At 42.6% G+C, this 14174-nt stretch overlaps 1 protein-coding gene across 12 annotated transcripts in view; it reads left to right on the top strand.

Annotated features, from left to right (window-relative positions):
- The window catches only part of TRIM2 (tripartite motif containing 2), a 186119-nt gene that overhangs the window by 114878 nt on the left and 57067 nt on the right, over window positions 1-14174 (top strand). For 7 of the 12 annotated variants that reach the window (XM_043484424.1, XM_043484366.1, XM_043484433.1 and 4 more), the window contains exons 2-3: window positions 7072-7253; window positions 12190-12427. In XM_043484424.1, coding sequence (XP_043340359.1) covers window positions 7120-7253; window positions 12190-12427 — 372 coding nt within the window. In that variant the 5' untranslated portion in view covers window positions 7072-7119. Of the gene's footprint in view, window positions 1-229; window positions 250-7068; window positions 7254-12189; window positions 12428-14174 lie in introns of those variants that run through there. The other 5 variants (XM_043484357.1, XM_043484415.1, XM_043484336.1 and 2 more) reach the window with 2 other exon arrangements.

Below are 14174 nucleotides of genomic sequence, written 5' to 3'. Positions count from 1 at the left end.
TAGAGCCCTGGCTGCCCTCTGCCTTTTCCCAGAATATTCAGCCTCTTTGTGTAGTCCCCAAGGAAAGCAAGGGAAGAGACTTGGCAAGGTGATGGATGTGGGGAGAGGAGACCCCACTCACCCTGACTGTCCCAGGGCACTGTCAGATGAATGTCAATTAGCCTGACCACTTAACACTCCCCATCACACAGACCCAGCCTTCTGGAACTTAGAAAACCCAAAGCGGATCTTAAGAACTGACTACGGAAGGTGCGTACTTTCATGAAGAAGGCAATGGCAAATGTTGGCAAACTGAAGAAAGAGGCAGAGGAAACAGGTGTAACTATCATATCACAAGTTGGGGGCTTGGCTTAAAAATCAGCTTCCATATGATCAAGCTCAGCAGTCTAGGGGAGCTGTCATACATCTGACCCTGGGAAGGAGAACCCTTTGGAAAGCTTGGGCACATGCCTCCCTGGAGACAGAAGTTGAAGTGCATGGCTTCCTGAGGCCCCCTGCCCCGCCTCCATGCACACTCACATTCCTCCCGTCAAGAAAGATATTGCATCTGGCTTTTCTAATTTACAAAATGGCCCATTTGGGATAGAGGCTTGATTGAACTGGAAATAGGTCACCCTGTTTTAATTTCACTGAGGATTGTCCTCTTTTCTTTCCTCTAGTTGAGTCCTCAGTAACAATGCAGATTTCATTGCAAGTGGATGATTAATATGCTCAAAAATTTGAAACATTAAAAATACCTTGTTTTTTGAATTGTATTTTAATCTGTACCTTGAGCTCCAGGTTCCACCTGCTCTGGAAGGTAAAAGGTAGTTTACTGTGAGTTTATAGATAATCCCAGTGATTCAAGAGTTCCTTCCTATAAATGTAAAAGAAGACTTTTAACTTCTTGGGAAGTTAATTTAAGCACATCTGCACCATTGTCGTTGGTCCAAGAAGCATTAAAAAAAAAGTAGCTATATTAATAAATAAATTAAGTTCCACAAAGAGAAGCCATAATCCAGGAATGCCATAAAATTAAACAATGGAAATGGAATCTAGTGCCTTTAGGATGACATATAATCAAATATGCTGCCGCTTACCCGCAAATGACGTGTTAAAATTTGACTTTGCAAAGGATTCTTGACCTATTTCCAACCATGTTTCTTAGACCAGCCAGACAAGCTTTCACCAATCTCCCTTTCTCCAGAAGATGTTTGCAGTCTGTTTTTTCTCCTCCATCCTCTCTCCCTACTCTTCATCACTCTACCATCAGCAATAAAGGGTTTGGATAGTTTTCTGATCTCAGTGGTATAATATGGAGTGGGAGACATGGTTTCAACTTTGGAATTGTGGATGCAGGCATTTTTCTTTCATTTCATCTCCTCCTATCAAATTCTTCTTTTCCATTTGGTTGTAATTTCCACCAAGTTGTAGATTTGAGAAAGTGAATCAGGCAAAATACCAGAGATGATGTGGGGTAGGAAATGCTGGGGCAGGATTTTTCTGTGCCCAAGGATTTTGTTATCTAATGGTTACATTGTTTTTACCCACACAAGCTGTGTTTAGTTGGCAAGTCCCCACTAATATGGAATTTATGTGTCAACCTTCTTAGATTTTTTTTTTTATTTCCATGCATATGTGTCTTTGGTAGTTCTCAATTTCTTTTCCTGCGTTTGTAAGAGTGTTCAAATATGTCACTAAATATTTAGCTTCTGGATCATGGCTTATGTTGCTAAGCATTAGACTTATATGGGAAGGCAGGTAACATCTGATTTCAAGTGAAAATGTTCAAATGCCTGGTAATAACCATGCTCTTCATCTTGTAATTTAGCAAGTGCTGCTCTTTTCTGCTGCTGGGACTGAGTCTGTTCCCATGTTACACTTCCATTCAGTCCACCTACAAAAATGTGTCGAGACTGATAGACTTAGAGAACTAACTTGCTGGGGGAAGGATGGGGAGGAAGGATCGTTAGGGAGTTTGGATGGACATGTACACACTGCTGCATTTAAAATGGATAACCAGCAAGGACCTACTGTGCAGCATATGGACCTCTGCTCAGTGGTATGTGGCAGCCTGGATGGGAGTGACGGATACATGTGTGTGTATGGCTGAGTCCCTCTGCTGTCCGCCTGGGACTATCACAACATCTTAATTGGCTATACCCCAATACGAACTAAAAAGTTTTTTTTTTAATGTGTGTGCTATGTACCAGGCACAGTTCTGGGTGCAGGGACTACTTCAGAGCAATCAGATAAAAATCCCTGCCTTTGTGAATCTTATGTCGTAGTGTAGGGATGGGGTGGAGAGGAGGCAATATTCACAATAAATACATTGCAGCCTGTATTGGAAAGGGACCAGTGCTAGGGAGAAAAACGGAGCAAGGACAGGGGTAATAAGCGCTAGGAGATTGGGGCAAGTATCAATTTTAAACAGAGTGGGCAGAATGAGATGGGGATATAAAGCCAAGATCTGAGTGGGGCGCGAGCCCCGCTGTAAGCAGTACTGTTGGTTTTCCACTGGCAAGGACCCTCCGCTGGTCTCCCCACACAAGAGCTCTCACAGCTGGCTCACGTCAACACTACACTAACGTTGGCTGTTGGTGTGGCTTTGAAAGGGCTCGCTCTGCCCTCTCTTCTGTATCATCGCCTCTCTGCCGGCCTCTTGTGAACAGACACTGCTAGTCGCTGCATCCTGAAGCGTGCTGGCTCCCGCAGAGACCGACTACAGCCAGCTGTTTTCATGTGTGTCTTGCAGACCCCCAGCCAAAGAGTAGTTCTGTATTCTGAACTTTATTACCATGCTGTTAATTTCTGCTGTGTGTAAGAAGGATCTCAGACAGTTCAGAAACCAAGAAGGGGAAAGGAGAACAGCTGAGAATCTAGATAAGAATTTGCACGCGTGCGTGCTAAGTCACTTCAGTTGTGTCCAACTCCATGGGATGCTATGGCCTGTAGCCCGCCAGGCTCCTCTGTCCATGGGATTTTTCAGGCAAGAATACTGGAGTGAGTTGCTGTGCCCTCCTCCAGGCGATCTTCCTGACCCAGGGATTGAAGCTGTGTCTCCCGTGGCTCCTGCATTGCAGGTAGATTACTGGGGAAGCCCAGTAAGTATTTACAGCTTTTCTAATCAAAGGGGACCAGAATCTGCAGTTGTACCCAGATGCTTTGATGGAGAAAGGCTGTCAGATGTTCCGTGGACATTCCTGTGGCATATTTGGATGGTTGGAACACTTCACACAATGCTTACAAACACATTTTGTGCCTCCGTGTTTCTAAGCACGTTCTCCCTCCAGAAGCAGACCAATTTCTTTCTTCTGTGGCTATCCAGTTATCTTCAGGGAATGATCATTATCTTGGCAAAGTCTTGGTTTGGAGCTCTTAGGGGGCTGGAAACCTCTTGTGTTGATTCTCGGAGTCCTGAAAATCCAGAAGTCTTCAACAGGTCACTTGTGACAGATTGTGACGTTGTCATGATTTTAAATTACTGCTAATGAGTAAACTTAATTTACCATATAGATTAACAATACTGACAAAGACTTCCTCTCACCCACTGCAATAATTATTGTGGAATTAGAGTGAAAATTAGAATGAAATGTTTTTTATTTCCTCTTTGGAGAATAAAAATGTGTGCTCAGGAAATGTCATTTAGTCAGCATATTATCGTTTGATTAGAACAAATGTTTTTTTCTTGCCAAAATTGAAAGTTTAAGGTTAAAAAAAGAGTAATATCCAGTTTGATGTTTTCTCTCTGCTTACTTCAGTACTCAACATGACTGATTATTTCAAAGAATATGCTATTTGGCTTGACTGTGCTTAATGACTGCATTATTATTATTTAGTCTCCTTTGACTGTTTTCCTTTGTTTCAGCTTGTCTCACTTCTCTGATTAAGCTTATTCTTTGACTAAAGTTTTCCACAGGCAAAAGGCAGGCAGAGGACATGGGGGGGCGGGGCAAGGACCATTTGATCCTACTCCATTTTAACGAGAACATTTTCAAAAGCTATTCAAAATAAAATTCTTTTTAACTGATTTTAACTGAAAAGTTTAGTATGATTTTTTAAATTTTATTAATTTATTTATTTTTATTATTTATTTATTAAAAAAATTTTAATTTATTTGGCTATGCTGGGTCTTAGTTGCCACACACAGAATCTTTAGTTTCGGCATGTGGGATCTAGTTCCCTGACCAAGGATTGAACCTGGGCCCCCTGCCTTGGGAGCCTAAAATTTTAACCCTTGGACCAGCAGGGAAGTCCTATTTATTTTTTAATTGAATGATAATTGCTTTACAGAATTTTGTTGTTTCCTGTCAAACCTCAACATGAATCAGCCATATAGTATGATTTAAAATATATATATGTGGAATGCTTGATATGTCATTCTTGCTCAGGGACTAAACCAATCTTCTGTATTGTTCCAGTGTAAGTGCTGCTGAAGTGAGAAGTCTATAATCTTTATAAATCACACACACGCACCCCAGTCAAGTGTTAAACTTGCTTACAATTAGGTAACATTAACTTATCAGATAAGGCAGAAAACTTGAAATCTGAGCTTTCTGATTCACTGATTTTACTAGATGACCTTGGACAAGTCATTTAAACCCTCAGCTTTGGTTTCCTTATCTTAAAGCCAGACAAATCCATCCCTTCCCTATTTTTAGGGATATCTTAGGGATGCAGTCAAAGAAAAGTCGATGATGTGCTAACACTTTGAGCTCCTGAGAAAAGAGCTGCATTTAATTCAGTCAATGGGTATCACTCTCTACTCTGGTACTTTCATTCTATGAAAGTCTAGCAGATAATGCTGGCTAATTAGATCTGTCACACCTACACCGTTTAACTAATGCAGTGAGTTCCATTTGAACGTGACACTTGTATAGCAGGTGCTTTTACAAGCCCAATCTATTTATTAATCACGTTCTTTAGAGAACTTACCAAGAAGGCATAGAGTTGGAAAATGGGTGTGTCATGTTTGTATCTGTACTCCAATATATTTCTGTGGGAAAGTTGACATACTTTTTTAAAAGTTGGTGATTTAGTAGGGAGAAAGAAGAAATACCATTTGTACTTGGAAAATAACATTTGTTTTAGAAAGTGTGAAATTGTTGATTCTGTGAACACAGGTCCTGGATCAAGTTAAAATGTTGTACATAAATCAAGCTTCCATAGCACAGCCATCTGAAAACCCAAGTCTAGGAGAGTTATAGTGGTTTAAAGGGTGAAAAGGTCATGGGTTTGACATTCTGGCAAACTTCCTAACTGAACCTCAGTTTAAACAATCCATAAATACTTCCCTTCTTCCCACCTAGGGTCATACATTTTTTTTGAATAGAGCATTTCTATTGGGATTTGGGGCAGGAACTGTGGACACCTTCGCAAATATTAGACAATTAGTAAATGAATTTTAGCTCAGCCTTGTTTCACCCCTTTGGGACAGAAACCAGAAATTCTTTAAGGTGATAAATGGAGTTGTGTTCTATGTTATAATTTTTTCTTCCCGTATTCTTTCATAACCCTCTGCTTTCTTTGTTACCCTCTTCCAATTCTCTTTTGCTGACCTGAACTCTCATATTTGAAACCTCCTCTGGATTAATTCACTTCACCAGTCCCTCAGATACCCACACATGAACACCAACAGATATTGCTTAAAATAATAGAGATTGCCTCTAGCCTTTGTCCCCGCTTCATGACAAATACATATTAGTATGAAGATTATAAACCTTTAGTTCTAAAGAAAATGGTCTGCACTACATACAAAGTTTTCACTGAAAATTTCTAATTATTCCATTCCTGCATATTAATAGTATATAGGGAAGGAACCATTTTTCTTCTATACACTTAAGTTCATACCTGAAGCCTGTGAATTAAAGTGGCAAAAGACAGATAGCAGAAGGAAAAGATATACACATTTTACTGATATTTCATTTTTTCAAGATAAAACATGTTTTGTTGAACTTTATTGATTTAATATTTTAAATTTTACATTGATAGGAGCTTCATAGAATAGAAGAGGCGGTTAGACTCAAGAGTTTATATACTATTTCAGTAAAGGACCACAAACTGGAGAATTGGCTGGACGAAGGAAAAGTTTGGACCTCTAGGGACAGTAAACTGTGGGAAGGTGACCAGGATGTGTACAGTGGGTAAGGGATGTTTAGTCAAGTTTGTGCACACTCCACTCTGGTGATTAAGAGTCTCCTTCTCTTCCTGGTATTGAAGAGTGGTGCACCTTTACGAATGGGAATGGGTGCCCTGCCTGTGTCGACAGATGGCAGAGGGAGAGAGCTCTTCCTCATCTGCTATTTCTCAGTTGACTTCAGCTCAAAATAATCCTTATGTCAAAGTGGCTTATATGGACGTGGCATATTTTGACCCCCTTCAAGTATAATAATTGAGAAAACACATTCTATCCTAATAAGACTATTCCATTTAATACAGACTATAATAGACTATATTTTAATAAGACTATACATATATATTCAGATATAATCGAGGCTGAAGGTGTGAACAGGCAGAGCTATGTGAGTATCTATCCCTTCAGCTGCCCCTGCTTTGAAATCCAGCAAGATGCCTCTTTTTTCTCTTGTACCAATTTAATTTTTGATACAATTTTTAAATGTTACTTTCCATGTACAGTGATTACAGAATATTGGCTACATTTCCCACGTTGCACGATACATCCCTGAGCCTGTCTTTCCCGCAATAGTTTGTACTCTGCACTCCCCCATCACTGTATTGATATGTCCCCCCATCTCTCACCTCACTGATAACCACTGGTTTGTTCTCCATATCTGTGAGTCTCCCAGCAAGCTACCTTATTCTAATTTTTTTTGTTTGCCTAGTGAACATGTGATGATTTTATTGATTATTTTTGATTATCTTAATATTTTATTTTATTGATGATTATTTATTTTAAAAAACAGGCCCCTCACTGTACACCCTCTGTAACGCTGCCAGTTGGCTACGCCAGGGTCACAACATGGAACCCTACCCGCATTCAGAGCACAGTGCCCCAGCAGGTAAAGCAGTGGTTGATCTGTGTTTGCAGATTACTACATGTGTCTCCGTTTTGGTCTTTCTGTCTGACAGCAGCAGCGTGCAGGGTCAAAGACAGCCGGCCCCCCATGTCAGTGGTCTAGGATGGCCAGTGAAGCCACCAGCATCCCCAGTCCTGTGGTGCGCCAGATTGACAAGCAGTTTCTGATTTGCAGTATATGCCTGGAGAGGTACAAGAATCCCAAGGTTCTCCCCTGTCTGCACACTTTCTGCGAGAGGTAAGCCTCTGTGCTCGGAGAAGGGGGTTTCACAGACTGACTTCCTACAACCTGCCAAAGGGTGCTGTCCAGAATTCTACAGTTACCTATGGGAGATGATAAGTCTTTTGTGCTTCTGATAGACATCTAGAAACATAATCATGAGTTGCAAAGAATTTACTTTCAAGGAACTACAAGTGGGAGAAAGCAATCCAATAGCTACTGATTTATTTCTACGGGAGATGGAGCATTAAATATTTTAAGATTCAGGTTTTTAAAACTTTTCCCTTTGTTCTTGGTGAAACCGTTTTTGCCCTCATAGAGAATCTTTGATGAGGGCCAATTAAAAGTCTTCCCAGGTTCTCAGATGGTAAAGAATCTGCCCACAGTGCGGGAAACCTGGGTTTGATCCCTTAGTTGGGAAGATCCCCTAGAGAAGGGAATGGCAACACTCTCCAGTATTCTTGCCTGGAGAATTCCATGGACAGAGGAGCCTGGTGGGCTACAGTCCATGGGGTCGCAAAGAGTCAGACACAACTGAGTGAAGAGTTTATATTTACATAATTAAAAATGTATCATTTTCTCCTGCATAACAAATCAGGTAATATACATGCGTATATGAGGGATTAGTTCAAAGGAGGGAGTTTTCTTCCAGAGATACTTCAGAAGACACACACTAATGGTGTATTTGAACGTGATGATGTTTCAGATGAAGAAACATCTGTGTGTGTGTGTGTGTGTGTGTGTGTGTGTGAGAAATAACTGTAAATTACCTGAATATTCTTTCTTGAATAGTTTTTTCCACTGAGTTAACCAGTTTTCAAAATATATTTTTACCCTCATGTTCAACTTACCCCATCAGCAATTAGGCATAAAAAATGGTGTTGGTAATTAGTTTATCTGTGATCTAATTTTAGTATTTTCCTAGTAATTTGGCATATTTTTCTTAACAAATGTTAATTATGTGTTATAGCATTTAGTAAGTATATTTTTTTATTATTTAGTACACATAGTTAAAATTTTCTACCTCCTATCATAGAACAGAAAATTGGTGTTTTCAGTGACTTCAAATCAATGCTAATTGCATTTGCCATCCAGTTTAATGTACACTTGTTGTCTCCCTGAACATGCTTTGAGCTGATTTACTTTGGAAAGCCTCAATTACAATAGGAGAGCCACAGCCTTGGTGGTGACGGATGGATGAGAAAGTGGATTTGTTACTAGTGGTTGTGGTGTTCTGTTTTGCTTTCTTTGTTTTGGGTTTTGTGTGTGTGTGTGTGTGTGTGTGTTCATGCACACAAGTGCATGTACAGTTTTTTGTTTGTTTTAAGCGGTGGTATATAGGGCACTGGAAGTTTGTACTTTATTCCTAATTTTATAATTATAAATATAATTACAAGTACTGAGTACTTTGTAATTCATATTCCAAAATGGCAGCAAGGAGAGTGATTTTTCTCCCTGACTCAGTGGACATGGCTGAAACATGACTACCCGCTAACTGCACATGTCCCTGGACTCACGTAGAAAGGTCATATTTGACATTCGGGAATCGATATAGCTGGGCACTCTCTGTGCTCACCGCTGAGAGCCACTTGGCTGGAGCCTGGCAGAGCCGCCGGGGTTCGGGTCTGCTCAGGCTGGTGTCTGGTTCCAGTTCGCTTGCTCTGACCGGTGAAAAGCAGTACTTCTGGACTGCCCTGGCTGTTCCTCTTGCGCTGTCTGTCAGGTCTAGCCCAGGCCACTTCCACGCAGCATCCAATAGCTAGTGCTGGAGGTTTTCAAGAGCCAGCCAAAGCAAGTCCCTAGGGAATGCCATGTGAGAGTTGTTCGAGCACCGTGTGCACCGAACTGATTTCCTTTGCAAGGTGTTGGCAACTTTCCCTAAGTGAGAGACAAAAATTCACGGCTTGTCTCTCTGCCAGAGGAGAGAAGACCCAGGACCATTGTCTCTGCCTCTTGCTGGGCACAAAGGCTGGCTGCTCGGTGGACAGCCGCTCACTTCTTCTCATTTCTTCCAGAATGCCATCAGTGGGGCTTGGAGGATGCAGACACAGTCCCTGGCTTTATGAAGCTTCCAGTCAAGAAAAGCAGCCAGTCATTAGTCACCTATTCACTCAGATTAATAGGAAATTAAACCAGTCACAATGGCAACCATATAATAGGACAAGTGGCTCTAATGCAGAAGGCTTCCATGCAGAAGCGATGATTAGGCAGAAATCCCCAGGATGAAGAAAAATTAGTTTAGCAAAGGGGAGTAAGCAGAAGAAAAGAATTTCAAGTATGTTGCAGAGGTATAGAACACTTTGGAAGAACTTAAATAAGCCTAGGGTGACAGATGTGCAGCAAATTAGAGGAAGACAGAAAAATGTAGAAGCCAGATCACATGGGTTCGCAATCCACATTATCACGTGTGGATTCTTGTCTCGCCTGTAAGAACAGTGGAAGCCACGGAAGGGTTTCATCTTAGATATGAGGGGAGGAGATTAAACTTTACATTTGGGGAGGACCACTCTGGTTATAACATGGAGAAGGATGAGGGGGATACAAGATGGATGACAGTATACCAGGGGTAGGGTGGCTGCAGAAATCTGAGCAAGGGTGGTGGGATACAGATGAAGAGACCTGGGAAGCCTGGCAAGATATTTTCAGGCTTTGGTGATGGGTTGGATATGAACAATGAAGACCAGTAAGGGAATTCTTACTGTTTTAAGAACCACTCCTGGTTTGGGTTTGCTTAGCTGAAAGGATGGAGATGCAGTTTACTGCTAAGGAGGAGGACAAAGAGTGTGGGAAGATTGTGGGTTTGGTTTTGGACACGTGGAGTTTTAGGACCTGTGAGATCTCTAAGAAGAGATGCAATAGAGCAGTTGGTGTACTCTTGGCTTGTCTCTCTGCCAGAGGAGAGAGACATGGGGCTCAGAGGAGACATCCATGGGAGGAAACGTATATATGAGAGTGTTATGCTTATTGTTATGTACTATAATATAATATAATACCCCAGGGAGAGAAGAGGCCTTACAATAAGCCTCGATTAAGTCCAGAGTATACTGACTCTCAGTAGGAAAGAGATAGCAGGCAGAAGGAGAACCAGGTGAGTGTGGTATCATAAGGCAAGGAAAGATAAAAAAGGAGCGGGAAGGCAGGGAGTAGACAAGCTTGATGAATGTAGAACTGAAAAATGTGTGTTAGATTTCAGTGTTGCTGGTGACCTTAGCAGAAGTTACTTCATTCCTGATATTAATTCAGTGCTATCTACTTGTGTGATATGTGTGCATGCGTGCTAAGTCACTTCCATCATATCTGACTCGGCAACTCCACAGACTGTAGCTCGCCAGGCTCCTCTGTCCATGGGATTCTCCAGGCGAGAATACTGGAGTGGGTTGCCATTTCCTTCTCCAGGGGATCTTCCCAACCCAGGGATCGAACCCACATCCTTATGTCTTATTGGCAGGCAGGTTCTTTATCATTTGGGCCTCCTGGGAATCTCTGTGTGACATAGGGAAAGTCAGTTAACCTCCTTGATGTCAGTTTCCCCATCTGCAAAATAAGAGAAATGGGGAGAAATAAGAGGTTTTCAAATTCTATTTGTCATAGAAGCTGGGAAACATTGTAGTTATGGCAAGCTTAGATTCTGGTGCCAGATTGCCTGGGTTTGGACATCTAAGTCCCTTGGGACTTAGCCTATCCTCTCTCTGCCTGTGTTTCTTCATACATTTAAAAGTGATCACAGGATTGTTGGAAGTACAGTTGACCCTCAAACAACACATGAACTGCATGAGTTTATCATTTGCAGATTGTTTTCAGTAGTTAATAGTAGTTAATACTGCAGAATGACAAGATCTGTGGTTGGTTGAATCTGCAGGTATAAACCCTGGATGTCTAGGAACCAGCTAATTGAAAGGTTGGCTCTGAGTCATGGGTGGATTTTTGGATTTTCCACTGCACTGAGGGTCAGCGCCCCTAATTCCCACATTGTTCAAGGACCCACTATACTTTATATTTAGTGAGAAGTGTGTGGGTCCGTCATTATTTATCCAGCGTAGCTCAGTCAGTAAAGCTTCTGCCTGCATTGCAGGAGACCTGATTTTATTCCTGGGTCAGGAAGATCCCCTGGAAAAGGAAATGGCAACCCACTCCAGTATTCTTGCTTGGAGAATCCCATGGACGGAGGAACCTGGCACGCTCCTGGCAGGTTCATGGGATCACAAGAGTCGGACACGACTTGGTGCTCTCTTTCTTTCTTTCTTTGCTGATTAAGTGAATGAAATTGATGGCTCTTAAGGAGAAGTAAGAAGAGACGGTGTGTTGCATCCCCATTTCAAACAAAGCGTTTCCACTTTGATGTTTTTGATGTCTGAAGTCTGCTTATGATCTTGTGTGTAAAGAGTTTCAATGCTAACAAGAACAAAAAGTGACATGTTTCTCCCAATTTGTGTAAAATTCCACAAATTCGTGAATGCCATACTAGGTACTCGAGGCCAATGCTTCTTAATCTCAAATGGGCATACAGATTGCCGGGAGTCTGATTCATCAGACCTGGAGTGGGCCCTGTGAGTTTGAGTCTGCATTTTTTCCAAGCTCCCTGGTGAGGCCAGTGATGCCCACCATGGACGATACTTTGCTTGTGTGGCAAAGCTCTTGGAAACAGTACCAAACTAAACTAAACTAAACTAAACTGCAGTTTCTCAGTCATGTCCGACTCTTTGTGACCCCATAGACTGTAGCCTACCAGGCTCCTCTGTTCATGGGATTTCCCAGGCAAGAATACTGGAGTCAATGAGATTTTCCTTGAGCATCATTTGTCCAGATGGCTGACCAGTCCAATGTAATGTGACCCGTTGACTTCAGAGATGCACTTTTTCTAGCGAAGGAGACCACAACAGAAGTTTACTCAGAGCAGCCTTGTAGCCACTGCAGAGCCCTACTGTGCTGAGAGCCTGCTTCTGCCCCCGGACAGGTGCCTGCAGAACTACATCCCCGCCCACAGCTTAACCCTCTCCTGCCCCGTGTGCCGCCAGACCTCCATCCTGCCCGAGAAGGGGGTGGCCGCGCTGCAGAACAACTTCTTCATCACCAACCTGATGGACGTGCTGCAGCGATCTCCAGGCAGCAGCGCCGAGGAGTCCTCCATTCTGGAGACCGTCACTGCCGTGGCTGCAGGGAAGCCTCTGTCGTGCCCAAACCACGATGGGAATGTAAGTGAGGCCCTGCGGGTGCAGTCCTGACTGAGGGGCTGCTTGATGGGGGAGGCTTGGGGCAATCAGAGGGTATCAACTCTGAAACAGGACTCCGCCTGAAAAACGAGTGGTTAACAATGCCTTTACCATAAATGCATGGATCTAAAAAAAAAAAAAACATGCCTTTACCATCCTCAGGTTATTTTGCCTGCTTCCTTTCTCTGACCAAATTTATTTAAATAATAAAAGCAATCTTCATTGTGTTCTCCTTGCACTAATTGTTGGTTTCCCCAGGAGGGCAAAATCACAACTATTTGCCAGCTGGGCATACTTTGACCCACAGAAACATCTGTGTTATAAATTATGGTAGAGATTAAATAGTAGATAAATTCTGCAAACTGAGAATGATTATCAGAATGTTTATTTCAGTGTTTTATTTTTCTTGTGAGGGAAATTTTTCTCATGCTCCATTAGATCCTGTTACTTAACCATAAATAATCTGAAGTTATGTGAATCCCTGGTAGGAGATTATAGACTAGAGTCCAGTCTGTTTCCTGCTACCAGCAAGCATAGTAACTGTTATAAAGTCAGGAGGACCTGTGTGTTCCATCAAAAGAGGAGTCAGAGGAGCTGTGTAGCCTGAAGAGGCAGCACTGCACAGTAGCTCATGGCCAGCTTTGGAGTGGAACCGCTCATTTCCTATGTCAGCTTTGGCAAAGCTTTGATAGATTTACTAAACTCTGTTCCACTTCCTCATTGGTAGAAAGAAAGTAATAGTAGTCTACCATACAGGATTAAGTAGAGAATTAAATATTTAAGTCCTAGAAAATAGTAAGCTCTTGATAAATATTAGCTATTAAAATTATTTCTAATTAATGGTGGCTTCACTGGTGACTCAGACAGTAAACGGTAAAGAATCTGCCTGAGATGTAGCAGATGTGGATTCAATCCCTGGGTTGGGAAGGGAAGGGAATGGCAACCCACTCCAGTATTCTGTCCTGGAGAAACCCTACAGCCAGAGGAGTCTGGCAGGCTACAGTCCATGGGGTCACAAAGAGTCAGACACAACTGAGCAACTAACACACATACACAATGACTTACTTCACTTTTCAAAAACATAGAGACCACTTCAAAGTGTGTGAAACTGGGACGTCCATGGTGGTCAAACAGCTACGACTCTGAGATCCCAATGCAGAGGGCTCCGGGTTCAATTCATGGTCCCACACACTAAACTAAAAAAGATTCCACATGCTGCAACAGTGATGGGCGCTCCCAAGTGCCACAGCTAAGCCCTGGGGCAGCCAAATAAATAGATAGATGGATAGATAAGTTTTCTTTCAAGTGTTTGAAACTGCAGCCAAGGCAATAAGAGGTTGTTAAAGCAATAGCTATTAGACATAGCTAATAATTGTTCGTTTGCCTCGCATGCCACTCTCTTCCCGCTGTGCCTCGGTCTCGCTGGCCTCCTGGAACCTACCAAGTGGTTTCCCACCCGGGGCCCTTACTGTTCTCGGATCCTCTATGCCTGGAATGCTCTTTGCCCCTGTTTGTGGCCAGCTTATTCTCATCCTCTGTGCCGCAGCTCAAGTCTCTCGTACACAGAGCAGTCCTGTCTGCCCGCCGTCTGAGGCAGGCCGCCGCTGACACCCAGCTGCCCGCCAGCTCAGCACGCTCTGCACTGCCGCCATGACAGCCTCAGCGTGCTGCCCGCCCCATCTGTGTGTTTGCCGGCTCTCCCTAGACAGTGAGCTCCCCGCGGGGGAGG

The sequence above is a fragment of the Cervus canadensis genome, chromosome 1 (genome assembly GCF_019320065.1).
Source record: "Cervus canadensis isolate Bull #8, Minnesota chromosome 1, ASM1932006v1, whole genome shotgun sequence".
Taxonomy (NCBI): Eukaryota; Metazoa; Chordata; class Mammalia; order Artiodactyla; family Cervidae; genus Cervus; species Cervus canadensis.
The sequence above is the reverse complement of the archived record's forward strand: the minus strand, read 5'-3'. Positions and strand labels throughout refer to the sequence as shown.